At 57.9% G+C, this 27,773-nt stretch overlaps 1 protein-coding gene across 4 annotated transcripts; it reads left to right on the top strand.

The window, feature by feature from the left end:
- The first annotated feature begins 3,831 nt into the window (after positions 1–3,831).
- Positions 3,832–26,321, top strand: ZNF787 (zinc finger protein 787). 4 transcript variants are annotated; one of them, XM_032487595.1, is made up of 3 exons: positions 3,832–4,160; positions 16,147–16,235; positions 24,547–26,321. In XM_032487595.1, the coding sequence occupies exons 2-3, from the start codon at positions 16,157–16,159 to the stop codon at positions 25,614–25,616; spliced, it is 1,149 nt and encodes a 382-aa protein (XP_032343486.1). In that variant the 5' UTR covers positions 3,832–4,160; positions 16,147–16,156; the 3' UTR covers positions 25,617–26,321. The 4 variants fall into 4 exon arrangements, with proteins under 4 accessions (XP_032343486.1, XP_032343489.1, XP_032343488.1 ...); XM_032487598.1 differs by lacking the exon at positions 3,832–4,160 and adding an exon at positions 4,977–5,113; XM_032487597.1 differs by lacking the exon at positions 3,832–4,160 and adding an exon at positions 5,129–6,160.
- Positions 26,322–27,773: the final 1,452 nt, after the last annotated feature.

Consider the following 27,773-nt stretch of genomic DNA (forward strand, 5'->3'; position numbering starts at 1 on the left):
CAACATGCGTTCTATAATAATAAGTCGTGATCTATCTCACTTGAATTGTGAAAACCATTGCTGCAGAAATAGCTGCTTATGTTCAGCTGAAGAGACATCAGCTTCTGTGGTCAACTGTGTCTTATTTCAGCAAATTTGTATCTTCAGCCTGGACCACGCCACCGACCTCCCTGTTTAGGTGTGTCACTTCCTACCTAGTGTCTTCCCTTGGATCACCTAATGGGCACCTCAAAATTAACATGACCAAAACCATGTATGATCTCCACACCCCAGTCTGTTTCTTTCACTAGTGTTTTTCAAGAGTCCCCTTGAAAGTAATCATTAAAATATATTACTAATAAAAAAATAGTGGTAATTTGAACAGTGTAATGTGTGTGTGTGTGTGTGTGTGTGTGTGTGTGTGTGTGTGTGTGTGTGTGTGTGTGTGTGGTCTTTGTACATCTCAGGGGACTTCACAGCAGCTGTTCTTCACCAGCTGCAAACTCCCCATCTCCAGGCTGCCCAGGGCAGCTGTTCCCATCACTCGGAGGAGGAGTGATCACCAGGGGGACATAGGAAGGGGATTTTTAAAAGGAGCTGTTTGTCGGGGCCCTGCACCCCAGAATCTCCCTCTGAGTACCCCGGAACCCCTGGAAGCTTAGGTATCCCTTCGTCCAATCCATCTTCACTCATTCAGTTCAACGCTGACCTAGGCTTCGGGGGGCGTGGAGTGCTCCGGGCGACTCTGGGGTCTTTAGGTTACAGGGACAGAAACCCACGTGGAATTTGCTGAGGCCACCGTGGGGATTTCCTGGGAGGAGTCTGGAGAGACTCACTCAGCAGAAGGGAGCGCTGAGTAACCAAGGCTCAGGAGGGCAGGGGCCAGCGGGGGCATCTGAGCTTAGCCGGGTCGTTCTGCCCCCCTCGCTTCGCTGAGCAGCTTCGGTTTCTCCTCCTGCAGCCTGGCTTTCTCCCACAAGGCGAGAAACAAGGCTGCCATCAGCGCTCAAGTCTCTCATATCCCAGAGGTGGACTAAAGCTTTCCTCACATCCAGAGAGCGCTGTTAACAGACTCAGCCTGGGTCACACATGACCACTGTTTCCTTTTTTTATTTTTATTTTTTTGAAGAGTGACTTTTTTATTTATTTAGGGTTTTTTTGGGGGGGGAGGGGTAATTAGGTTTATTTATTTCTTTAGTTTTTAATGGAGGTACTGGGGGTTGAACCCAAGACCTCATGCACACTAAACATGTGCTCTGCCTCTTGAACTATACCCTCCTGACTGTTGGTTTGTTTTCTTGAGGCTCATACTGGGTTCCCTTCCCAGCCTACATGATCTTATTTGGTCCCATGATTTTTTAATAATATTGTTTCTCATTTTTGGGAGAGGGGAAGTGATTAGGCTTATTTATTTGAGCCACTGGGGATGGAACCTAGGACCTCATGCATGCTAAGCACACACTCCATCCCTGAGCTATGCCCTCCTCCCACAGGACCCCCACTCCCACCTAGAGGTGGGATTCCCGAAGCAGGGCACTGTCACTGTTTTACGTCTAGCGCCTGAAACCCTGCGTTACTAAGGGTCGGGGAAGCTTCTGTAACAAAGAAGCCCCCATGTCTTAGTCCATTCAGGCTGCTATGACGAAACACCATGGACCCAGTGGCTTATGAACAATAGAAGTTTATTCCCCATGGTTTTGGAGGCTGGGAAGTCCAAGATCAAGGTGCCAGGGTGTGTCCTGGTGAAGACCCTCTTCAGGGCTGTAGGTAGCCGGCTTCTGGCTGTGTTCCTCTGTGGTGGAAGGGATTGTGGGGGCTCTGTGGGACTCTCTTATAAGGGCACTAATACAAATCATGTGGTCACTCCCCTCTTGACCTAATCATCTCCCCAAACCCCCATCTTCTAATACCATCAACTTAGGGGCTAGATTTCAACATATGATTTTTGTGGGGACACACAGTCAGACCATAACGACATGCATTATAATGGTACATCACATCAGAAATTTGTTTCTTTGAAAACTTTTAATTGTGATAAATACACATAACATAAAATTTACCAACTTAACATATCACATAACATAAAATTTACCAACTTAACACTTACAGTGTGCAGTTCAAGGGCATTAAGTATACTCACACTGTAGTGCAACCATCCCCGACATCCATGTCCTGAAGTGTTTTCATCTTGCAAACCTGAAACTCTGTCCCTATTAAACATTAACTCCCCCTCCCCCCCCCCGCCCAGTGCCTGCAAGTCTCCATTCTACTTTCTGTCTCTGTGAACCTGACTACTCTAAGACCCTCGTATATGTGGAGTCACGCAGTATTTGCCTTTCTGTGACTGGCTTACTTCACTTCGCATAGTATCCTCACGGTTCATCCATGACATAGCATGTGTCAGAATTTCCTTCCTTTTTAAAGCTGAATAATATTTCATTGTACATACATATATCACGTTTTGTTTATTCACTCATCAATGGACACTTTGGTTGTCTCCATCTTTTGCGACTAATGCTGCTGTAAACATGGATGTAGAAATTAGATATGTAATTTCTTTAAAACTTTTTTTGTTTTTATTTTTTTCTGGGGGGGGTAATTAGGTTTATTTATTTATATTTAATGGAGGTACTGGGGATTGAACCCAGGACCTCACATGCATTCTTCCACTGAGCTATACCCTCCCTCCACAATGTGCATTTAGTATAGAACTTTTTTTCCCGAAAGGATGTTATTAAATCAAAATGCACATCTTATAATCGATGCTGACTGAGATCTAAGGGCATATAGCAGCCACCATAGTAGAAACAATACTACTAGTAACTTATAGCAATCACTACCATTTTCAGTGAGCACTTACTATAAGCCAGGTGTTGAGTTAAGCGAATTTATCCAGATCATCTTATTAAACTGAGGCTGCGAAAGGTGTTATTCAACCAGCGAATTGTACACCTACATCTTTCTGATATTCAAGCTTATGACTGTTTCAGTGATGACAATAATAAAACGATTATAAATAATAACCATAAATCAACTGTCGCTTAGGTGAGGAAGAGCCAACTACAGACCTGGGAAGGGACCATGGGGACCCAGCCTGTAAGGACACTGTGGTGTAAACAATAATTTAAAAAGTATGTATTTATTTCTAACAAAAACAGCTAACCTTCAGCAGTGCTTACTAAGCTCCTGCTTGCAGGAGGGCAGCAGGTGACCCTTTTGCTGTTATGATCAATATTGTTAAAGGGAGCAGTATGCATAGGCAGAGTTCAATGCAAGAGTTTGGACCCAGACTCCACGGGTTCGAGACTAGGCTCTGCATTCTCGTGTGTGACTTTCGGCAAGCGCCTTGACCTCTCTGTCCCTCGTTATCTGCAAAATGGGACTAGATTTATCGATAAGACAATGAGTCTAAAGCTCTTGGAGGCACACAACGTACCACTGTTACTTTCGAAGGTAGGAAACAGGCTCAAGCGATGGACGTGGGCACCGGAGGCGCCTGAAGCTCAGGACACTTTGTCCGCTTAGCCCAGTAAAGAAAGCATCGGGGTGGCGAGGTGGGACCCCTCCGGGCACGCGGGCGCCGGCCCCCGCGGGCAGCGTCGGCAGGGAAGGGGTTACAATGATAGAGATGACAGGAAGACCCAGGGTGGCACGAGCAGCCCAAGCCGCCGCTCTCCGCGACACCTCCCCGCCCCGGGCGGCCGCGGAGAGCCAACTGCGCAGGCGCCAGACCCCGGCGTGGGGGCCTGGGGTGGGGGGGGCACCTCCCTAGACACCCGGAAGTCTCCGCCTAACGGGCCGAGCCCGCGCCTCCAGTCCTGGAAGGGGGCGGTGCCCGAAGCCCCTCGGCGCGCGGTGCCATAGAGCGTGGACGGAGGACCCGTGTCCTAGACGCGTCCGGAAGTGGCTCCCTGGGGCGCCCGCTCCGCACCATAGAGCCGGGGGGGGGCGGCGGCTAGGGGGTCGCCAGGCTCGCCTTCCTAGAGCGGCGAGGACGGGGTGGAGGCTGGAGGTGGGGTGAGGGGGGGGAGCGGCGCGGGCGGAAGCGGCCAGGAAGGTCACTTCCGGCCTGGGCGTCCGTCCCCCTGACCCCAGGGTCTGAGTCGCCGCTGCCGCCGCTGCCACCATCCGCAAGGGAGGAGAGAGGAGGAGTGCGGCGCGGCGGCCCCGGGACCGAGGAGGTGAGGGGAGGGCGCGGGGACGGGGGGCGTGCGCCTGAGGCAGGGTGGGCGCCCGCCTCAGGGCGCCGGGCTGCGGCCGGGGGGGCGAGCGGGGAGGCGGGAGGCAAGCGCGACTGGGCGGGCGAGTGCGCGTGCGCGCCGCTGGGGGGGCGTGAGTGGGCGCGCGGCCGTGACGCGGGGCGGGGCGGGAGGGGGCGCCGGGATGGGCTGCGGGGAGCGCGCCCGGGGACTGCGCGTGCGCGGCGCCGCGCCCGGGGCGGGAGCGCGCGGCGCCCCTAAGGCTCAAGCCTGGGGGCCCGGGCCTCCGGGGGTGGTGCCGCGACGTCCCCTCAGCCTCCCGGTCGGGTGGTGGCCGGAAGTGGTGGCGACTCCCGGGGGAAGTTGAGGCCCAGGCGGGGGAGGGGGCTGTGCGGGCCCAGCCGGTCTGACCGGAAACGGCGGCCCCAGAGGGCCTGTCTCGGCCCACGGTCTGACCCCACACCTTCCCCTTTTCAGAGAAGCTCGGGTCCCGTTGCCGCCCCGGGCGGGCTGCGTGCGGCCTTTGATCCGGTCGGTAATTACGGGCATTCCAGTCTGCAGGAGGCTCATTCATTCGCCCCGGCCCAGGCAGCCGGCAGGAAGAGCGTGCGCCAGAAGGGAAGTGACTGGGCCAAGGTCAGGCACCGCGTGGCCCGCGGGGCAGGGCGAAGACGGTGGCCGGGCCCGATGGCCGCTCCCGAGGCCCCCCGGTTGCCGAACCTGTACTCTCCAGTCTCGGTCACAAAGGGGAACACCCCAGTTCGTGGAGATGAGTGCCTCTCGGACTCTCGGGGTCAAGCAAGCTCGGGATCAGACGGAAAAGTGGGCCACAGCGAGTGTTGACAGCGGCTCTACCAGTGCCGGCCCAGTGCTGGGCACCAGTAACCGGGAGATGAACAAGGGCCCTGAGGGTGTGCGCCGAGACCTGGACACAGGTCCTTATCCAGGGGGCCAAGGGAACCGGGGAAGACATCTTAATCTGGCCCAGCCAAGTAGGGCAGTCAGCTTTTTAGGAAGGGAGTGACTTGAGTTCTGTTTTTCACGTGGTTCCTGCTGCCAGGACTGTGTTGGGCAGTGCTGAGGATGCAGCTGGGAGTCGGTCTGGCCTCGCCTCTGGGGCAGCACAGTTGCGGTTGATCCTAGCTTATCTCCTAAGACTGTAAGCCTCTTTGGCTAAATGCAGCTGGCCTTCACCTACCTACCTCTGCTGCACTCTCTCTGGTCCTCCTGCCTCGGCCCCAGGGAACATTCAGATCAGATTCATTCTTGTGTTATCTCTTGTCCTGGCCCTTTTCCTCCTGGAAGCCTTCCAGCCCTCACCCCACCAGGCAGAGCTAGAGAACAGGAAGGGTTTACTGCTGTGGGCTGGGCCCAGAAACAGCACTGCAGTGTGTTAGTCCAGAGCTCTGGGGTCAGACAGACTTGGTTCAAGTCCCTGCTCTATCATTCCTCACCTTTGTCACCTTAGAGCACAAGTCACTTCTCAGTTTCCACTTGAATAAAACGTAGTGACAGTAACAGTACTGACCTTGGTAGAAGGGCTGTTAATGCTTCCCTTTTAGAGCCAGGACAGGCCTCAGAGAGGTGGGTGTGAAGTGTGAAAGGGCTCTGGAGCCCGGCAGTCCTGCGCCAGGCCAGGCCCGGGCTCCGTCTCTTCCAGCCCTGTGCCCTTGGACCTGCCGCTTCCTCTTCCCAGGCTGTTTCCTCCTCAGTCCCCTAAGGTGGGGAGTGCAGTCCACCGTTCATGTGTCGAGGCTGCTGCACGCACCTGGCCCTGCGCTGGACGCTTGGACACGGTGGCCCTGGCACAGTGCTCTGCTGTGGGGTGGAAAGGAGGATCACTTGAGGCCCCCGCGGGCGGCACTTCCTGTTCTGGAGCAGCTCAGAGGCCTGTGGGGGAGACGCATGCACAGAAGCACCAGGCAGCGGCATGGAGGCATTTGCCAGGATAGCCCAGGGAGCTGAAGGAGCCCAGAGAGAGGGTATGCTGGTCAGGGAAGGCTGTCTGGGGAGGTGGCGTGTCCTGAATCTTGAAGGACAGAGAGGAATTGGCCAAGAGGACCCTGGGAATCCGGGGAGGATGATGGTGCGCTCTAAGGGGTGGGCAGTGGCAAGGTTTCAGGCCACAGCCTTCAGCAGCTGCCTGGCTGCCCTGTTGTCTTTGATGTCACTGCTGGACACAGCTCTTGGGGCATCTGTGCTCAGACGCAGCTCACAGCCCCCCAAGCCTTGCTGTTCGCCCCGCAGTGCTGCCGGAGGTCTCCTGCCCACCTGCTTGCCGAGGCACATGCTGGGCGCTGCCCCTGGGGAGTCAGCTGTGGCCCTGTCCTCCTGGTGGAGACAGACTGCAGATCCAACGACACTCACTGAGCACTTGGCAGGCGCCTGGCCCTGTGCCTGGTACTCACTGTCCTGAGCCCTTGGAGGCCCTGGGATGGAGGTGGTCACCCCCATTTTAGGGGGGGAACCGAGCCCCAGGTCCCACAGTAGCACGGGTCTGTGTGATTCCAGAGTGTGGCCCTTTGCCATGATGCCGCTGTCTCCGTTGACTTATGTCTTCTGGCGAAGCTGGGGGTCCAGGTGAGAGAGGCTGTTCTGAAGCCCTCTTAGGTGTCAGTGGTCGGCTTTGGGACCCTGGGCTCCCCCTCCAGTGGGGTGGACTCATGAAGATCTTTACCCAGAGGGCTGCTGGCTGGCTTAGGGGACTCTGAGACCCAGCCCCTCATTTCAGGTGTGACTTTCACGGGTGGTTGGGACACGGGCAGTGAGTACTGAGATCATGGTGGCAGGAGGCCTCACTGACCCATAAGGCATGTGGGGGAGTTCGGGTTGTCACACCAGTGGTGTCTGCAGCCCTGTCTTAGGAGCGCCGGGCTGACCGCCTGGGGCCCGGAATCCTGGGCCCGGAGTTTGCCACTCTGCCTGCCTGACCTTTGGGCTCACAGAACACTGGCTTCTCTCGTGCCAAATGTGGAGTTGCATGTGGCCAGCCTCATAATGGATGGTACTGGGGACCGGACCCAGAGACACATCAGATGTGATCCTTTCTTGAAGTTCAGGGTCTGACCAGTCGGAAAGTGTGGATTCCAGGGGCTCTGTGTGTGGGGTCTGCTAGGGTGTGTGTGTGGAGGACACACGGGCTCAGTAAGCCCGGGACGTCCCCGGGGATGCGGGCCTCAGCTGTAGTAGTGGAAGCAGAGGGAGCAGGCGCAGTGTCCTCAGAGAGAGGAAGTGCCGTGGAGCCTGGCCCACCGCTTCATCTCAGCCCCTCTGCTCTGTGGCTCCGTGACGCTGGGTCAGCCGCCGAGCTTGCCGAACTCGGCCTCGCAGTCCTGGTCAGCGCTTCCTGGGCCATGCTGGGCACCTGGCTCCTTGTAGAGCACACACAAGCGTCATCTCGTATGATTCCGACGCCAGGCCCGAGCAGATGAAGAGACATGGGGTGAAGCGCATGCCCAGGGTCGTGGGGGTGGTGGGCAGTGGGGCCGATTCCGACCCTGGCAGCCTGCCCTTCTGCCTGGAGAGGACGTCCTCTCTGTCTTGGTGGTGGAGGGGATCAGGATTACGGACCTCCTGCACCCTGTGCTTAACTGGGTCTGCGATCTGCTTAAGCTGAGGGAAGGGAGAAGTCTGGGGACGCTTCTGGGGGAGGTGCTCTTTCTGCCGGGCTCTGGCAGCAGACCTGCAGGGAGAAGGCCGGTGAGGGGTGAGGAAAGATGCAGTGTGCAGGTGGGCGGCGCAGGAGAGTCCAAGCCCCCTGGGGATGGAGGGGTCTGGCCCCTTGGCCCGATGGAAGACCGACAGACATGAGATGGCCTGTAGGTGCAGGTCTGGTTTTCTGTTTTTTCTGTTCTGAAGAGTATTTTCATTTGTTTAAATAATTTTTCATTTCTCACTAACACGTAAGAACCAGGAGTGTTTGCAGATGTTTCTGAAGGTCTGGAAATGCGGGATGAGGGCAGGTGGCCACACTGGGGCAGTGGCTGCAGGCCCACCTGCAGCCGTAATAGTAGGTCAAGTTTCTAGGAGTTCTAGAAACTCCTCTCTCGTGGAGCAGGCGGGGAGTAGTGACTGGGGCTGTGTGTGCCTGCCCTGAGCTCACTCATTTTTCCCACCAGCCCAGCTGCTGCGGGGTCTCAGGGGAGGGCCGCACACAATGCGCGAGTGGGGTGGTTGGTGGCGAAGCTGAGAACATGGGGAGGGTGTGAGTCCAGGGAGCCCCAGAGAGGCCAGGTGGGGAGATGAAGCAGTGACGTAGACTGACCTAGACCGACCGTAGACTGACCTAGACCGACCTGTGAGGCAGCCTAGTCAAAGAGGAGAGGGAGGAAGCGGGAGAGAGGAGGAAACAGGAGAGGGGGCCTGAGGCGCTTCGCTCAGTCCTGTGTCCAGGAGTGCCAGCAGCCGCTCTAGGGAAGAGTGGTCTGTCCAGCTGACCCCGGATCAGACAGAAAACTTCCAGACGGTCAGTCCATGGAAGAAACATGGGCACATGGAAAGTTGCCAGCGAGCTCCCTCCACTAAGAAAAGGGGGGCATAAAGATCCTGATGGCATCATTGAGACATTCCCCCAGTGTTCAAACCACAGGTCTGCCATGGGGAAGGCCCTAAAGGACCAGCTGGGGGATGCCGGCGGACTCAGAGGAGGGAACAGCCCTGGGTTTTCAGGCCTGGAGTGAGGGGTGAAGATGTCCTCAGAAAGGGAGGTGGGGGAGGAGCTGGAGGGGTTTGCCTGCAGCCCGGGTGTTGCCTGAGGCGCCCCACTGTCCCCTCCAGCCGGTCTGCCTTTAGGGAGCGGGTGTGCGCAGGAGCAGATGCAGACCCCAAGGAAGGAAGTGAGGGGCGATTCCAGTCGTGGTGGACGCTGGGAAGGAAGTGGGCCCTGTGATGTGGTATGGGGTGGGGCTTGTCGGCCCAGGGAGGTGACATTGGAGCACACCCTGGAAAGGTGAGAAGGCCCCAGGCAGGTGGAGGATTGGGCAGGGCTTTCTGGAAGGAAAAGGAGGCCTGGGCAGGAGGTGGGTGGTGGGAGTGCCAGGCGAGAGGAGGAAGTGAGTTTGCAAGGGTGGCGGCCAGAGGGGTCCTGTGGGGCCTGGGGTGGAGTCTGGATTTTGGCCTTTGTGCTAGTGGGGGTGGGATGGTTTAGGCCGTGGAGTGAAGGGAACTGAGCTGCCTTTAAAAAGTAAGAACAGCTTTACTGAGATATAATTCCCACATCGTACAAGTCACCCCCTTACAGTGTACAGTTCAGCAGTGGCTGCTGTGTTCACAGGGCTGTACGGCCATGTTGATCGGAGGACTTTCTCATCATCCCCTCAGACTGTGCACCCCCTCCCCTCCCCTCCCCTGCCCGGAGCCCCTGGGAACCACCGATCTGTGTTCCGGCTGTGGGTTTGCCTGTCCTGGGCATTTCATGCCACGTGATCCCATGTCTGCCTGCCTCCCTGAGCATCATGCTTCCCAGGTTCATCCGTGATGCGACGCGGCATGTGTCAGCGTTTCCCCGTGGGGCTGGGGAATCCCCCAGCTACAGCTGGGCTGCGCTGGTGCATCCATTCACCTGGTGGTGAGCGTTCCAGCTGTCTCCACAGTGTAGCTGCTGGAATTTGTGCTTCTGTGAACATGTGTGCGTCTGTTTTTATGAGGACGTGGTTTCCATTTCTGAGGTATATGGCCAAAAATGGAGTTGCTGGCTCGTGCTGTAATTCGCATTTAACCTTTTGAAGAGCTGCTAATCTCTTTTCCACAGTGGTGCCACCATCCTGCATTCCCACGAGCAGTGCCCAGGGGGCCAGGTTCTCTACATCCTTACCAGCACTTACGTGTTCTGTTTTTCATTGTGTCCGTCTCACTGGGGTCTCACTGTGGTTTTGATGCATGTTTCCCTGACAGCTGAGGATGCTGAACGGCTTTTCATGTGCTTATCAGCTCTTTGTTTTCTTTGGAGAAATGTCTGTTCCCATCCTTTGCCCGTTTTTTAGTGGCTTATTTGAACTAAAACTTGAAAGGATGAGTGGGTCTGTGGTGTGGGGACCAGACTTTAGAGGGGTATTGGAGGGCGTGCAGGCCCATGGGGGTGGAGGTTGGGAGGGGGCGTGAGGATGGACAGCTTGGGGGGAGCCGGAGGAGAGGGCCAAGTCTGGGCCTCCAGAACTCCAGGAAGGGAGGGGAGGGTGTGCGCACACACTTGTGCTCGTTGCTGTCATGGGGCTAAGGCTGAGATGTAGCCACTGGATTTGGTGACAAGAGGGTTGGGGAGGTGGTTAGGGCGTGGTAAGGGGCTGGGGGGTGTCATAGCTCAGCTCTGATGAGGGGGAAAGCAGCAAGAGAAAGAAGAGGGAGAGGGGATGATAAGGAGAGAAGTGAGTGGGCCCCCAGGGGGAGGGGCGGGGGCAGGAAGGAGGGGTGGGGGGCAGACGGAGGATAGCAGGACCAGGCAGCCCGACCTTTCCCACATTGAGAACCCAAGATCCTGGGGAGCGGAGCCGGCGAGGGGAGGAGGAGGAGGGTGGTTGGCAGCAGCATAAAGAGGGATAATTGGTGGGCAGGCATCCAGAGGAGGTGGGCGAGATCTAATAACAACAATAATAACAATAATTTGTCTCATACTTAATAGCAGGCCCGGCCGTCAGCCCTTGCGCTAATTGGATCGCTCTAGGGCCTGGCTGGGCTGGGCCGGGGAGGGCGAGTGGGGGTCAGAGCAGGGTGAGGACCCAGCCGGGGTGGTGCTGCTGAGAAACTGGGGAGCCGGGAGGGAAGACAGGGTGGGGAGGCTGAGGAAGGGCAGGACCCACCTCTGTCAGCCTCAGAAGGTGTCAGGCTCACAGTCAGACCAGCTGCAGGAGCTGCCCGGGTCCTGGGGGTCCTGGGAGCTAGTCAGGGCAGCCTGTGGCCTTCCTCTCTGCACCAGCCTCTGCAGATGGGAGTTCCCCTCTCCGTCCCCCTCCAAGATCCTGGGGTAGGACCCAAAGTCCCCAGGATCAGGACAGGAGGCCTCAGAAGCTGCTTGAATGAATGAATGAATGAGTGGATGAGTGGATGAGTGGATGGGCGGATGGGCGGGGTAGCGGGTGAGCAAGTGAGTGGATGGGAGAGGAAGGCACCTGGGCAGTCTAGTGAAGGCCCTCAGCTCTCCACGAGGATGCCACAGCCTGCACTTCCCGAGCCTCTCCTTGGGTCTCACGCGGGTTGTGCGGCGGCCCAGTGAGGCCCAGCCGCTTGTGCAGGTGACAGAGTGGGGCAGGGAGGTGCCAGGAGCCAGGGCAGCACTGCTGCAGGGCCCTTCCTGGGAAGGCGGCCGTGTTCTCACCCAGGTGGTTGGTTTAAATCTGCCTGGCAGGTGGTGTCACCTCCCCGTGCCCGGGGCTGAAACCGAAATGGAGAGCAGACTGTCCCCGGGTCCCCAAGTGTGCCCTGGGCGGGGCAGCCCTGACCTGTAGCCCCAGCAGGAGACCCCACCCACCCTCAGAAGTCAAGGTGAGAAGCTGTGTCCTCTTACCCTCCTGCCTCATCAGGGCTTCCCGCCGAGTTTGGAATAACGTGCAGGCTCCTGGTGGGGCCTCCGCGGCCCCTCGTGTTCGTCTGCTGCCCCCAGGCTGGCTCCGTGGCTTTCAGGGCCCAGTGCAGAGTGAAGAGGTGCGCCCCCGTGCAAGGATCAAGGAGAGAGCCTTTCTCTTTCTTCTGAGGTCTCCCCACCTGTCAGAGTGTGCCTTCAGGCGCAGAGGTCCCAAGCCCCCAGCGCCTGCCCCCTCTCCTGCTGGACGTCATGTGCAAGACACAGCTCCGAAAAGAAAACTATAAGGGTCTTGGCATGGCGACCACAGCACTGACCCCCAGGCGGGGGCCTTCTCCAGGCCGCACGCCGGCCCCTCCCACCCCCCCAGCCTTCCCGCCTCCAGGCCTTTCCTGTGTGCCTCCTTGGCCTGGGATGCTTCCCCCAGACCCTGGCCCCCTTGCTCCTTTGCGTCTGGGTTGGCAGGCTTTCTGAAACAGGCCAGGTGGTAAACGTGTTAGGCCTTACAGGCCAAGAGGCAGAATTGAGGATATGTATGGATACCTCGATATCGATTAAAATGTGACCGTTTGACCACAGTGCAAACTGTCCTTTGCTGGCGGGCAGCTTACGGGGGTCGTCGTGGGCGGACCCTCTGCACAGCATTCCAGTCTGTCCCCATCTGTGGGGGAGGTAGGGTTTTCTTCTGCCCTCTTGGGGCTTCCGGCGGGACTGACTGAGACAGATTAACAGGAGAAAAGCTTAGAACTCGTGGGAGCCTCGCGGGAAGATCGAGGACCCAGCGCAGTGCCAGGCGGAGGCACTCTTTATACAGCAGGGCGAGCAGAGTGGCCAGGGTTGGGGTGAGCTGCCGCCTCGGAGGGCGGAGGATGGGTCACTGTGACAGATCCCCCTCCACCCCGTGTCTCTCCCTCCCTCCCCCTCCCCCTCTTGGACTGTTTCTCCCTCCTGGGGCAGGGAGGGCACCTTCCCGTGGGGGTTGGTCTCCTGCTTTCAGGAGAAGGTGGGTTCAGAGTGTCCTCCTCGCACCTGCTGTTTTCTGAGTGCCTGGGACTCAAGATAATCAGTGTGACAAAGTGGCCTGAACCTCACTGCCCTGGCTCAAGGCCAGCCTTCTCCACTGCCCACCGCTTCCGGGCCTGGCCTCACTTTGTTCCTGGCTCTTCCCACGGTGGACATGGGGTCCTGGCTCCCTCACTGCCTGTTCTGGGAAGCGCGGGCCGCTGGTGCTCAGGGAGCACCTCTGAGCGCAGGAAATCTGTTCTGGCTACGGGGCAGGCCCCCTGACACCTCCCTGTCCTCTGTCCAGTCCCCCTGCTTGTCCCCAGGACGGCCCCTCGCCCTTCCCACTGCAGGAAGCCGGCCTGAGGTGGAAGTCCCTGATTTTATTGACTTAGCAGTGCAAGTGGGAGCACGTGATAACCGCTTGGCAAACAAGTTCCCACACAGCAGGAGCGGCTGGTCCTACCTCCTCAGCCCCCTCAGCACTGGGCTTCTCTTCCTTTTCTTTCTCTTCAGCGTTTCTAATGTTTGCTGTGTTGGGATCAGAGGCCCTCAGATAATTGTTAAAGTCGGTTTACGTTGTAATTGGGATGTAACTCGCATTCCATAAAACTCGCCCTGATAACGTGTCCAGTTGAGCTGTTTTTAGTATGCGCACAAAGCTGTTGTGTACGCACTGATTCCAGCACATTTTCAGCAGTCCAGAAGGTACCCCGTGCCCACGAGCAGCCCCTCCCAGCCCCGGCCGGGCCGCCTCTTGTCTCTGCCCTGGACACTTCACAGCAGCGGAGCCGTGCTCTGAGTGGCCCTCTGTGCTGGCTGCTGTCCCTGAGTGGGTGAGTTGTCGCTTCTTTTTGGCTGATACACACAACACCCTGTGAATGTGCGTTTGTGTCTCTTGGGCGTCTACGTGGGAGTGAGCTGTTTGCGCAGCGGCTGCCCTGATTTGCAGGCCCCCCAGCCGTGCGGTTTTCACGTTTGCCTGCAATCCAAGGGCCCATCCAGCCCCATATCCCGCTTTGTCCCCTCAACACCCTGATTTCCCTGTGACACAAAGTCCTTGTGTCATCAGAAAAGAGCCCAATGTTTGGTCTTTTCCCTTATTACAGAAGTAACTATCCATTAGCGTGGGAAAAATCGGGACGTTGGGGGGGAGGGAGGAGGAAAGGCTCAGGTGCTGTTCCTGTTCTCGGGGCGGGGGCGGGGGGGCCTCTTTACAGCCTGTGGGACTGTGTTCCTGAGGCTCTGAGACGTCCCGTGGGCGCGCGTCTGCATGATTTGTGATTTACTTACGGCTTCCTCCCACCACGGGGCTGGCGGGTTCTTTCCGGTTCTTCCCCTGCTCTAAATCTTGCTGTGATGGACTGTTTTTCCCTTGTAAGCAGCATTTTCCGAGGTATGGGTTTTCCCCGCAGATTAGCTACTGAAGTGGGCTTCCCTGGGCAGGGGCTGCGAAGCCGCATCACCGGATTGTGACCTTGTGACTCGGACTGTGTAGGTTTCACCCAGCTCTTGGCCCGCTGGGCTGGCTAGGGGGCTCCATGGGTCCGAGAGCCAGTCTGCCCTTCCTGTGTTGGTCTCATCACTTCCTGAAGTGGGTCTGAGAGGGTTGGGTGGTGGTAGTGGGGTGTCAGAGTTTGGGTGTACTGCGTTCTGTCCCTCGAGCCTCCGTTCTGTTCAGACCTGTTTATCTGGGCATCACCCACCTGTCTCAGCACCTGTCGGTGCCTCGTGCTGGTGTGGGGCACCCAGGGGGTCTTGGTGGGGCGCTGACATTGCAGGGTAGGGAGGCCTCTCAGGAAGTGATGCCTCCCTGCAGCCTGGGGGGAGATGGCTGCAGGCTGGGTGGCTGTGGGTCTGTATAGAGGCTGTGTGCCAGGGTGGGGGAAGCAGGGCAGTGCCCTCCCACATCCTGAGGCTGCCAGGTTCCTGGGAGTTACCGTGGCCCTGAGCCTGGTGCCCTGGTGTGGAGTAAATCCTAGCTGCTCCGCTGCCCTTGCTACCCTCCAGGTGCTCCTTGCTATTGCTCAAGGGACCAAGGACCTGGCCCCACTGTGTTTATGAGCCCCAGTTTCCACATTTGTAAAACAGGGGCCATAATGGTGCTCACCTTGAATGGTGCTTACAATTCAAATGGCTCCCCAGTCCTCTGCCTGGCCTTTGAGGCCCTCAGGAGAATCTGTCTATGTGTCTCAGCCCTGGATCTGCCTCAGGGCCTTTGCACCTGCTGTCTGCCGCCTATGTTCCTCTCCCTCCCTGCTTCTCATTCAGGCCTGCTCCTTGGAGATCCTCCCCAGACCTCCCTGGTCAAGTGCCCTGCCCCCATGTGTGTCTGTCTCCTGGACTGTCAGGGACCTCCCCACAAGGCAGGGGCTGTGGCCTGTTCACCACGATGTTCTCAGGGTTGGAGACCACTGTGGGAGTGGGGGTGAAAAGTTCAGGTGGGGAGGAGAGGATTACATCCCTGTCTCGGGAAGTGCACGGAGCACACACAGCCAGCCCCAGGTGGAACTGCTAATGCTCCCACCTTCTCTTTGCATCAGTCTTCTCACCAGGCCGCGTGAGATAGTAAGATAGCAGGAGGGAAGCTGCCTTGGTTTTGTCATCGCCCCTGAAGCAGGAGGCTCTCCGAGCTCCCCTCCGACGTCAGTAGAGGTTACTGAGGGGCAGGGTCACTCCTCTGGCAGTGGAACTGGCTCCTGGTGCCTGGGTGGTGGTGTGCCCCTTGTCACTGGGGAAATGAGTCGGGCTCACTGTGCCAAGGTGTGTGATGCTCAGAGGATGGTTGGCACCCTTCCTGGGTGCCAGTTTCCCCATGTGGAACGGGAGACGGAAGGACTGTGGGCTGAGAGGCTCTCTGAGCTGTGTGCATTCAGACAGACTGGCCCTGGTTTAGACCTGAAGGGGCCTGAACACCCGAAGAGGAACCGAGACCCCCTTCAGGTCCCAAATCGACCATGCGGCTTGTCAGGAGGCCTGCCCGGGAGTGATGTCACACCAAGGAGCAGGGCCCAGAGGCTACCGGAGTGCTGTGCCCCCAGCGCCAGGCTCTGGTGGGATGCAGGGCTGAGGGGCCTGTCCCCCTGGGCTGCTGTGAGGCAGCTGTGTCACTCTCTGTCTTTCTGGTGAGGAGATTGGGGCGGAGGTGGGGTCTGTCCCTGACCCCAGCTGGTCAGTGGTGGAGCTGGGACCTGAGCCCAGCTGGGTGGCCGCCACCGGTGCACTTCCTCCTCGCCTAGGTTGTGTGTGGCTTCGGGCCGGTCCCCGACCAGCGGGGGAGAAGGGGGCCGTGTCTGCCTCGTCTGTCAGGTACCACTATCTGCGGGGTCCAAGCCGGGCACTTGGGGCTCGAGGGCTGATCGGAGCCCACACAGCGCCTGACCCCCGCTGGGGCCCTCCGTCCAGTCTGGCCTCCTGTAAACTCTGTCCTTCTGTCTCGTCCCCTTCTAACAGGGACCCAGACATGGAGCTGCGGGAAGAGGCCTGGTCTCCGGGGCCGCTGGATTCTGAGGACCAGCAGATGGCCAGTCACGAGAACCCAGGTGAGGTGGCCTTGGGTAGTTCTTCCAAGCTGACCCCTCATCCCACCCTGGACCGGGCTTCCTTTGCCTCCCTCTCCCCCTCCCATGGCTCTGGGGTGGCTGTCCTTCCTCCAGAGGGTTCTGCCAGGCCACCTCCTGGACCTATGTGGAGTCTCTGGGTTTTCCCACAGCTGCAGGTCCCTGGGAGCCCTTGGGGGCCGCCTCCTCCCTGTCCCTCATGGCCTGGCCCCCCTCGCCCCGCTCTCCTGGTGTTCTGGGTGCTCTGCCCTGTTTCTGGGTGGCCCCTCAGTTCTTGCAGGCAGGAAACTCCTTAGACCGGGGGCAAACCCAAATGCCAGTGGGGCCAGAATGTAATGAGGCCGGGGGTGAACTGTGATGTGTGAGGAGTGGCAGAGGAGGGGCAGCGCCGATTTTGGGGGGACAGTAGGGCTGTTTGGGTTTTTGTGGGACCTTTATCTTTCTGGGTTATCTTTCACTTGAATTTGAAATATTGGCAACATGTTTTATTTAATAAAGCTTTATTTGGGTCGAATAAACTCATCTTTGAGCACATGGGGACTAGGGTTTGCTTGCCGAGACCCCCACCACGGCCTCACCCCTTGTCCCCTGTTGAAGCCGTGTTCCCGATCCCAGAGGCTGTCATGCAGGAACCTGAGAAATAAAGTATGGACTTTTTTTCGTGCTGCTGTTGATGCGTCTTCGTGCGGGCATCACATCTTCATGCGTCTTGGCATGAGGTCAGCCAGCGTTTCTTGCTATAAAGGGCCAGAGGGGATGTGTTTTCGGCTTTGCAGGCCTCGGGCCCCTGCGGCTGGAGAGTGGCCACGGGCAGTACGTGTGACCCCGTGCCGATAAAACTTTATTTGTAGAACAGTCACTGAGTTTGCAGTCCCAGTGCCAGCGTACCGTAGTCGTCCAGCAGAAGGGTCCTGAGGACCTGGACGAGAGCTGGAGGTAGGCTTCATAAAGCACTCAGCCCCCTTCTGCTGGTCTGTCTAAGATCCGCTGAAGGAGGATGAGGAAGCCTCTGGGCTGGCCCCAGGTGGCCGTGGTTGCAGAGGAGGAAACAGATTTCAGGGCCGAGTGCTTTGTCGAGGGCACGGGCCCCTGGGGCACAGACCTCTGCCTCCCAGAGGGGAGGACCCACGGCCCATCCTTTCCTGTTTTACCGTTCCCCACCCCCCACTGTTGCCCCCCAGGCCTACTCCTTCCTCCTTTCCCTGTCTTTTAGCCCTTTTAAAATTAAATCTAAAATCTACTTCATCCTGGAACTCTCCAGCGCAGACAGCGCAGTGATTGCCCCTCCCGCTGCCTGGCCTCAGCAGTGAGCGGCACTTCTCAGTCTTTTCCCTGGTTGTGCCTTTTTTTTTTTTTTTAACGTATTTTAAAGAAAATCTCAGACACTATATCATTCCACCCATAAATTCTCCAGCAATCTGAGACGTCTCACCAGCACAACGTTGCTCCTTCCCGTCCTCTCACACCCAGCGGGCCGAGGTGTCCCAGCTGTCTCCAGAAGGCATGTTCGCCCTTGAGTGAGGTTTAATTTTACAAGCCATCCATTAACTCATTCTCCTTAGGAAACCTTTGAAAAGTACAAGTAGGTCCTCATGTTCCCTCTGTCCAGCCTGCTGTCCCTGACCCCTTCTCCCCCACCAGGAGCTGTTGGAAATCTGCTCCGGCCACTCCCTGCTGCGCTGCCCCCACCTCGTGATGCCCCTTTGCTCAGCTCATAAGCCGTGTGGCCTGGATGCTTCCAGTTGCTGTGTGTCCCATTGTTCTGGGCCAGCCCCATTGGGTCTGGGGAGCCTCCTGTGATGGGTCAGTGCTGGACCTCTGCCCTGAGACCCCCTGGCCGATGTCTGGGTTCAGGAGCAGCAGGCTTGGCCTGGCTGTAGCTCCCGGGGGCTGTTTCCCTCCAGCCTGTCGGTGGGGGACTGGGGCCCATGGGGCAGGGCTGTAAGCACTTCCTGTGTGCCCCAGCCAGCCACCTGGACTTCTCACACCCTGTGAGGTCGGGTGCTGATCCTGAGCGTGCTGGGCAGAGAGAGGCTGGGCCACCGCCCAGGGTGAGGCCATCAGGAGCCAGCAGAGGGTGGCCGGGGCTGCACTGTCTGCAGGCTGCAGCCAGGTGTCTGTACTGTGCCCATTGGTCCCACCCATTGCCTGGAGGCCCCTTGTCCTGGTGACCCCAGCCTGGAGTTCCAGGGTAGAGCCTGCACCGGGAGCGGGTGGGAGAGCCATCCAGGCTTACCCCGGGGTCTTAGCTGCAGGGCGTTCAGAAAGAGAAGCAATCCAAAAAATGGGTAATAAATCAAGACATCCGGGTTCTGAGGCTTGAGTCTTCAGCTGGTGTGTTGGGACTCACCCACCGGGGCAGGGTTCAGGCCTCCGACTGTCAAGGCCCTGTCCACAAGTCTCAGTGCCCTTTAGTCATCCCACAGAGCTCACCTAAAATGCCACGTCTGAGCCAAGGTGACAGCAGCCCGTGGAGGTCCTCAGACCTCAAGTAAAAACCCCACAGCCGCATACTCCTGGCTGCTGATAACACACCTGAGGTGTGAAGCCCCGAAATACAGCTGGATGGGGACAAGCCAGCGGCCCGGCCAGTGTGGTGTTAGCACGGGCGACAGGGGAGGACACCCCATTTGGCCCTCGAGTGTTCACTGGAAGATATGGGGTGGTCCCATGGAGGCCAGCAGCTGACATTGGGGGTGTTCTGTTCAGACTGGGAGCAGGGAGCACCCCGCCAGGGCAGGACCCGCGCAGAGCAGCCTGCCAGGAGGGGATTCAGAACTGAGTGGGACTCTGTCCTTGACCACAGCTGGGGAGGAAAGAGAAGGTCCAGATAAAAACGGGGGTGTGCAGAGCCGGGAACCTGCAATAGCTGGTCACACACTCACAAGACGGAGCTCCGAGAAGCCAGAACGTGGCGTCCTAGTTCAGGGAAACTGAGCTACAGAAATGAGCAGCAGGAAAATTCCGAGTTCAGTCCTCTTGCTCCCATCCCCTGAAAACCTGTTAGAATGAAAAGGGGCAGAACAGGGTCTCCACAGACAGAGAAGGGGGTCAGAGATAACCCCCAGACCGGCCGGGATCGTTCAGGAGGAGACACAGCCCCTGGAGGGCACGCCCACGGCAGCTCAGACCAGGGGGCAGAGGCCAGCCGAGAGTTAGAAATACAGGTTCATCTCAAAGTGAAGACAAAGGAGAAGGAGCTCAAGACTGAATAAAAATAACACATTGTTCTTTAAGAAAAATGGAAGGTGAAAAGGAAGGGCCTTTATAATAAACAAGAAATGAATAAAGGTGAAAACAGGCAAAAAAAAAAAAAAAAAGTACTGAAGTTAGGGTAAAGAAAAGCCCTTGAAGAAGTCCAAAGTAAGAGTGAGGAATAAATGGTAAAAACTACACGTCAAGAAAACATTCCTGAAGTGTCAAAATTAGGTACTGAAGGAGCAAATGACAGACCTGAGAATACCAGCTTTGGATGAGCAAGACATGCCCTCTTCAGTCACGGGGCTGCTAGGCAAAAAGAGCAAATGACTTACGAGGCAGCGTAGCTGGGGTTGCCATCAGCCTGTCAGCAAGGCTCTATGCCAGAGGAAATGGAGTAATATTTGTGGTTCTCAGGGAAAGAACAGAGGAGCCAAGGATCTCATATTCAGCAGAACTGACCTCCATGTTTGAAGGGCACAGAGGAACTTGTTAACAGCAGGAGCTGAGCAAAGAGCATTCTCGTGGGCCCTTGCCGAGGAATCGGGGCGCATGAGCCCTGGGCAGCCGCCGTGGCTAGAAAGCTGGACGGTGGGTGAGCGGGGTCAGGCTTAATGAGGGCTCAGACCGTGGTGGTCCAGCTGTGACGTCAGTGAGGGGAATGGGAATGGCACACGCGAAACAGATTACTTGCTTCCTCAGGACTCCTGCTTGGCAGTGACAGTGTTAGAGTGGTTTTTTTGAAGCTGCGATGTGGGGTCAACGAATGAGAAACTATGGGGTGTTCAAGTTCTCTCCTCCCCTTGTGAGGAAGGGAGGTACAGATGTCACGGAAAAGACTCAGTAAAACCTGTGGGCCCGAATTTGTAGGGGAAGTATCAGATAGAACTCAAGGGAATTTTATCTTAAAAAAAAAGCGACGGGTCATTTCCAGATTTTGGTTTTCAAATTGTTTCCCACCAACAGAAACCAGAGCTCTTTGGAGAAACAGCTGATTGTGGGTCTGGGGCAAGAGGTGTGGATGAAGCTGGAGCACCCGGTTAGGCTGAATAGCAGAGAAGCCGTCCAAGACCACCTGAGTCCTGTCCAAAGGACGCGGAGCCCACTCGAGGCTCCGCATGCTGAAGATGGCAGGGTGATAATGATGGCAGTGGGTGAAACCCACCAGGCATGTTTAAAATTGTGAACTCATAATGATGTTAAGAAAGGAAAGACTAGTTGGTTACCTTGGAGGATGATAGGGAACCAGTTCATAATCTTGAAAACTGGGTGGATAAGGGGAAATGAGGTTTATCCTGCCATAACCACAAGAAATTTACCACTGGGCACCAACCAGAAGGTAATGGAGAGACTCTAAAAGCCATTCCAGCTACTAAATGCAGAAGAAACCACAGAACAGCCCCATTTTGCACCCCTCAATAAATTAGTAGATCTAAGTGTTGAGTGTCCGTGGCTGTTGACATCGCAAAAAGAAACATGAGATACCAGGTGCCTTCAGTGAAAGAACGGATTGCACCTTCGGAATGACTGCAGGGGCCAGCTGCGCTGAGCAAGCCAGCTGCTAACTGGCAGCAGATGCCAGGGACTGGGTGCACGCAGTCAGCAAGAGTCCTGCGGGCCAGCCGTAGGTAGAGCTCAGCTGCTTCAAAAGGAAAATTGTAACGAGAAGCAAGAGACGGGAACCTGTGTATTAAAAGAAAGTTAAAGACAATTAAAAAGTAAGGGACCAATATATGGTATATATGTATTTACATGCAATATATTGTATATGTGCAGTCAGATTGTAACAATTCTACCTAATAAAACTGAAAACAAGCAAAAGTAATGGACCAAACTAGTGTCTGGGGATATGCACTTGGGTGACAGAACCGTGAAGAAATGCAAGGGCATGATGGCTGCACAGGTCAGGATGGTGGTTGCTTTGGAGGTTGGGAGGAGGGCCCGGTGGGTGGCCAAGACCTGGTCTTGACCAGGGCATTTGTCTTACTGTGTTTGTTGTGATCAGCTCTGCATTCCATTTGGAGGCTCTCTGCAGGTCATGAGTTTTACGAGAAAAAGGGAAAAGGTTAACATCCAGGAGGGTCGCAGAGCCTCCGCTTCCCTAGGTCTGTTCGGAGGCGATCCTCTGTGGGGCAGGAACCTGCGTGAGTGGCAGGACCCCGCCTGGGCCCAGAGCCGCAGGAGCTGGGGGACCCCGCGCCCTCGGGGCCTGAGCTGAGCCCTCCTTCAGCGGGAGGACGAGGACAGTTGCTGTGGGAGTACGGGCCTGGCGCCTAGGACACTGCCTCCCCTCCTGGGAAGGGTAGCTGTTACCACCATCAAGCGATGACTAGTCATTTCAGTTGTTACTGAATGAGCGCTTTGTGCTGGTCACTGTGCTCTTCTCTTTCCGGGAATTCTTGAGTCCTTTTAAAGATGACACTGTGAGGCAGGGAAGTTGCTGCGACCTGATTTTCCCCATGAGGAAGGTGGCCAGAGGGAAGCGGTTGACTTCTTACCTGACCTGGAGGAGGGCGGTGGGCGCAGACTCAGGCCCGGTGCTTGGAAAGGCAGATCCCTGCGCCCACTCGCAGAGGCCAGCATCGGAGGTCCGCGGAGGGACCTGGATGAGAAAGAACCCCGCCTCGCAGAGAAAATAGACCCTCCTTCCTTTAACACCTGCTAAAAAAGTAGCACCGCGCCTCACAGGGAACGCAGCAGGAGTCACGTAGCCTGAGGCACACACCTGAGGCACACACCGGGAGCCTGCAGCCCTGGCACCGCCTCACTTCCCGGCTGATCTGGGCCGGCGGACCTGTGGGCTTTCTGTGCCTGGTTCTGGACAGGCTCGCCGCCTCTCGCCGCAGCTTGCCAGTTGCAGATCTAGCCCAGCCGCTTGCTGCTGTGGAAGGTGTCGATTTAAGGAATCGCACCCTCCCGCCCCGCGACCCCAACCCCGTCCCGCGTCCCCTGTGCCCCTGGTTTAGTTACAGGTGTTTCACAAGTTTAGTTCATGTGTTCAGTTCATGTCATCGTGATTGGTATGCTCTTCATAGCTGAATCACATCGTGTATGGTTAAACTTTCCTTTTCGACAACTTTGAAAACAAGACGTTTATTTTAATCAAAGGAGTGCAGAGAATTTACAGTGAGTCAGGTGATACGGCTCATTTCCCATGAAGAGCAAGCCTCGTGGCCCCCCCCACCCCTTGCCCCTCTGCTGCCCCGACACACTGCTCAGGGTCGGACAGCTTCCCACCTTTCAGTTTTTTATTCTCGACCATCTCTCTAGGTAATGTGCTTATGACTCCACTTGATTTATGTTGACACCAAAGAGGGCCCCCTGCCATCTCTTCAGAAGCAGCCCCCTTCCCTCCCCAGACTTCCTCCCTGTTTTTTTTTTTTTTTTCCTGCTCCGGATAATTCCACATCCCAGATCCTTTACCATACAGGCCGTATTCCAGTACTCCTTGCCATAGAGGAGTGGTTCTCAAAGTTGAGGTGCTCAGAATCACTTGGGGGTGTCTTGTGGGCCCCGGGGTATTGTTCGGCGGTGCAGGAGCTCGGTGGCTGTCTCAGGACACAGACAGCGGTGTAGATCTTGGCTTTGCCGCACCCAGGCCGTGTACCCTCGGGCGGTGGTTCATTTTACTAGTGTCTCGGTGTCCTCGCCTGTAAGGATCCGAGTGCCATTGCGCCCGCCTTAACAGGATTTAAATGCCTAGGACCGCCCTCAGCACATCGCAACCCTTACAGGTTTGCCAGCGTTATGAGCATTTCGTTCCCGGTCAGCTGTTGGAACACGGATCCAGCCGCTGTCCTTGTGGGCTTGCAGGCTAGTGAGGGAGGGAGCGGGAAAACAAGTGTTCGATTAGATTATAATCCTGTTTCACCTTTGAAAGAAATCTGCGGCGTGCACTTGGGGGTGGGACCGGAGGCCTCTGGGCGGGGCTGTGCCCCAGGGGGCAGGTCTGGAGACCGGTGGGCGGGGCTTCGTCCCAGGGGGCGGAGCCGGCGCCCAGGCAGAAGTGGGGACTTGAGCACCCTGCCCCGCCCCTATTCTGTAACTCGGGCCAAAGCCAGACCTGGGGAGCAAATGTCGTCGTCGAGGGTGTGCAGACCAGTCTCTCAGAGCTGCGCAGGCTGGGGAGGAGGCGGACTCATTTATCCTGGGAGGCTGCTCAGGCCAGGCGCGGTGCAAATGTTTGAGAGGCTTCGTTGGGCAGACACCGTGGTGGTGTCCTCAGTCTGCAGACCCCAGGACCAAGGCTCCATGCTCTTTTAATGTCTGCACTGGGCATACAGGACCCACAAAACCAGGGGCCAGGGCGAGGATGTCTGTAGTAGAGAACGCGCAGTTTGCGGGGTTGCACTCCCAGTTAGTTGCGGGTCAGGACTTAGGCGCTGTCCTGTGATCCCATTAACCAGTTCGGTTTCCCCTTCTCTTCTCCACCCGCTGTCAGGATCGTCTTCCAAGAGCCCAAGCGTGACACCATTTCCAGGCTTGTACATCTGCAGGGTGCTGCAACCGTGTTCCCCGGGCTAAGGTGCAAACTGCCCTGCGGCTGCATTCAGGGCTGGCCGTGCCATGCTCTGCCCTCAGCCTGGAGCTTTGGGCTTCTGGAGTCCTTTCTTACTAGGAGACTTCCCTGGACCTCCATCCCTCACTCCTGTTTGGTTATGTTGATTTTTTTTAACAGACGTTTCTGGAATTCCTGCTAAGTCCCGGGCATTGTTCTAGATGTGAGGGAAACAGCCTTGAAGGAAGGAAAAGCCCTAAGGGATGGGTAATAAATGTTTAGTAAAATGCCAGGGCTTGGTCGCTTCTGCTCCGAGAAAAAAATAGGAGGGATAAGGGATGGGGACTGATGGGACATCTGCTGAGGGCCAGCTCTGTGCAGAGAGCTTCGCACCGGCCCAGCCGCCCTCCGAGGTAGGTGCTGCCATCGTCCCTGTTACAGGGGAGCCTGAGAAGGCGCACAGAGGTGAGCGAGTTGTCCTGGACCATGCACAGTAGCGAGTGGAAGAGGCGGGTGGAAGCCCCACCGGGGCTGGCCCCGGGCTGCCCGAGCACGTGGCCTCTCTGACTCGCCTTCTCTCCTGCTCTTGCCTTCCAGTGGACATCCTCATCATGGATGACGACGACGTCCCCAGCTGGCCCCCGACCAAGCTGTCCCCGCCCCAGTCTGCGCCCTCGGCCGGCCCCCCGCCCCGGCCCCGGCCCCCGGCCCCCTACATCTGCAACGAGTGCGGCAAGAGCTTCAGCCACTGGTCCAAGCTGACGCGGCACCAGCGCACGCACACGGGCGAGCGGCCCAACGCCTGCAGCGACTGCGGCAAGACCTTTTCGCAGAGCTCGCACCTGGTGCAGCACCGACGCATCCACACGGGCGAGAAGCCCTACGCCTGCTCCGAGTGCGGCAAGCGCTTCAGCTGGAGCTCCAACCTCATGCAGCACCAGCGCATCCACACCGGTGAGAAGCCCTACGCCTGCCCCGACTGCGGCCGCAGCTTCACGCAGAGTAAGAGCCTGGCCAAGCACCGGCGCTCGCACAGCGGCCTCAAGCCCTTTGTGTGTCCGCGCTGCGGCCGCGGCTTCAGCCAGCCCAAGAGCCTGGCACGCCACCTGCGGCTGCACCCGGAGCTGTCGGGGCCCGGGGTGGCGGCCAAGGTGCTGGCGGCCAGCGTGCGCCGGGCCAAGGCGCCCGAGGAGGCGGCGGCGGCGGACGGCGAGATTGCCATCCCGGTGGGCGACGGCGAGGGCATCATCGTGGTGGGAGCGCCGGGCGAGGGGTCCGCGGCGGCCGCGGCCATGGCGGGCACGGGGGCCAAGGCGCCGGGACCCCGCTCGCGGCGTGCCCCGGCCCCTAAGCCCTACGTGTGCGTGGAGTGCGGGAAGGGCTTCGGGCACGGGGCCGGGCTCCTGGCCCACCAGCGCGCCCAGCACGGGGACGGGCTGGGGGCGGCGGGCGGTGAGGAGCCCGCGCACATCTGCGTGGAGTGCGGCGAGGGCTTCGTGCAGGGCGCGGCGCTGCGGAGACACAAGAAGGTCCACGCCGTGGGCGCGCCCTCCGTCTGCAGCCGCTGCGGACAGAGTTACTACCGCGCCGGCGGGGAGGACGAGGACGACGACGATGAGGCGGCAGGCGGGCGGTGCAGCGAGTGCCGCGGCGGGGAGGGCCGGTAGGGGCGGGGGCCCGGGGGGGCAGGGCCCCTCGGGCTTGGCGGGGCAATGGCGCAGGACCCAGAGACCCGGGGAGAAATGGACTGGACAGATGGGTGCCATGGACCGATGACGCACTTGTCTCCTTCGGCTCCCACGGCCCGGCCCGGACGGTCCGCGTGGTGCGGTGGGCCTGGGGCGGGGGATGGGGCGCGCTCAGTGCGCCACCTGGCTCCTCCCCGCGCCCGGCCCCTCGGCCTGCCCGCCCCTTGTAGGTTTTCGGTCGAGCCCGAATTAAGACGTTGTGTGAGAACTAGAGACCAAGAGACGACAAAACTCACGAGCGAAAGACCATTTTCCCTCTTTCTCTTCCCCCACCGACTGGGGGTGTTGTGAGGATGGCGAGCAGTCGGGCCCTTTTCACTTGGAGGGGCCCCAGAGCTGGAAGGGAAAGAGGGGTCGTTTTCCCTTTTAGAATTTTCTTTTAATCATTACCCCATTCCTGACCCCTGCCCACCTTTATTTTCTCTCTTCGCCGCGGCCGCGGGTCCCATCCTCCTTCCTGGCCCTAGTCCTTCCTCCCCTCCTGGATTTGGGGTAGCAGAGGAGTGCTGGAGCAGAACCCGCGTCCAACTGCACTCCTTAGAGAATGGGGGCCCGTCTCTTTCCTGGCCTGGGCGAGGTGGAAGGAGGGGCGCGGGGGGCAATAAATCGCGCTATCCAATTGTCCCTGCTGTGCGTGGTTCTTGAGTTCGGAGGGGGAAGGGCCAGAGGGCTCCCCACCAGACAGTTGTTGTTGAAGGGGCTCCAGCCCAGATCCAGGCCGTGGTGCCGAGTCAGTCCGCGCCCGGGCCAGGTGTAGGCTGCGCTGTTGTCCTGGAAGATGACCCAGCTAGGTCACCTGTAGGGGGCTCTGGGCCCCACCAGAGTGGCCATCGTGTGTCGGGCTGGAGTATGGACAGGCTTGTGAGGAACTGGGGCGATTTTTCAGAGTAAAGCCTGCCTCCTGCCTCTTTTAGAAGGAATCCGACAGTCTTGGGGGTGCTTAACACAGGCCGCCCCCATGTCGCAGCGGCAGGCAGCTTTCCTCCGCGCAGCCGGCAGGAGCGCCAGCTGCCACGTGTGCTTCTTCCTCAGCCCCTGAAGCCCCTTCCTGCATCCAGCTTCTTGGAAGACTTGGCCTGGAAACTGCGCCTGTCTCCCCAGGCTCAAATCCCATGGGCAGGGCCGGTGGTGGAGGGCAGTCAAAGGGTCACATCCCAAAACCATACCGTGGCAAAGAAGATGGATAGTTGCCTGCCCTCCAGGGTCCGAATGGGGGAGACCCCTGGGGGTCTGGGTGGTGGTTTTCCAGTGCTTCCTGTGGCTCTCTAGGCACTGCGTCCGGCCCCGACGGACCCGGTCCCGCAGTAGAATCAGGCAGCAGTCCTGGGACATGAGGACTGCTGGGTGGGGCCCTTTGATGCCAACTCCGGTGTCCTGGGACCCACAGCTGGATCTTGGGAGGCTACAGTGGCTTGTCCTGTGGGAGTAAGAGCCCTGCCAAAGGGTATTTTCAGCCTGGCTGAAGGGCTGTGGCTGGACTCCAGGTTCCTTTTCCTTCCGCAGAAAAAGGGGAGTTTACTAGCAGAAGGGAGTTGAAGTAGCAAGTGGGTTTTCCAGTTTGAGTCCTGAATCCCCGCACTGCTACACTCTGATATCCTGTCCTTGAGCAGATCATGACCCCTCCCGCTCAGGGCCTCATTCTCCTGTGGAGAATGAGAGACTTGAAACCAAGGTCAGAGACGGCCGCCTGGTGGGCGGGGACTCCCTGGGGGGATTTATTTGAACATCTTGGGCGTGACTGGAGGTCAGAAAGGCATGTTTGCAAGAGGCTGTTGCTTTGCTTGGAAATTGGTTAACATGGTTCAGTTTATTTTGAGACCTCAGGCCACTCTAGAGGAGGAACGGGTGAAGCTGTTGTTTGTCCAGAGAGGGCACAGGTAAACAAAGGCTGAGCAAACATTGCCCAATGCCCCAGGTCCCTTCCCTTCCACCCCGTGTAGACCTTGGGCACTTCCTGAGGCCGGGGAGGGCGGGAGAGGAGGAATTGTGCTGGGGTGGCTGGCGGGGTTGTGCCCCGGCACTGGTTGGGTTTCCTGCACCAGCCAAGGAAGAAGGAGCTGGGAGGTGGAGACAATG

The sequence above is a fragment of the Camelus ferus genome, chromosome 9 (genome assembly GCF_009834535.1).
Source record: "Camelus ferus isolate YT-003-E chromosome 9, BCGSAC_Cfer_1.0, whole genome shotgun sequence".
In the NCBI taxonomy this organism is placed as follows: Eukaryota; Metazoa; Chordata; class Mammalia; order Artiodactyla; family Camelidae; genus Camelus; species Camelus ferus.

What these genes read in the sequence shown, in the direction of transcription:
- ZNF787 (XM_032487595.1), top strand. Translation starts at nt 16,157, where the DNA reads ATGGAGCTGCGGGAAGAGGCCTGGTCTCCGGGGCCGCTGGATTCTGAG. An exon ending in GGCCAGTCACGAGAACCCAG is followed by an intron (nt 16,236 to 24,546) that starts GTGAGGTGGCCT and finishes CTTGCCTTCCAG; the next exon opens with TGGACATCCTCATCATGGAT.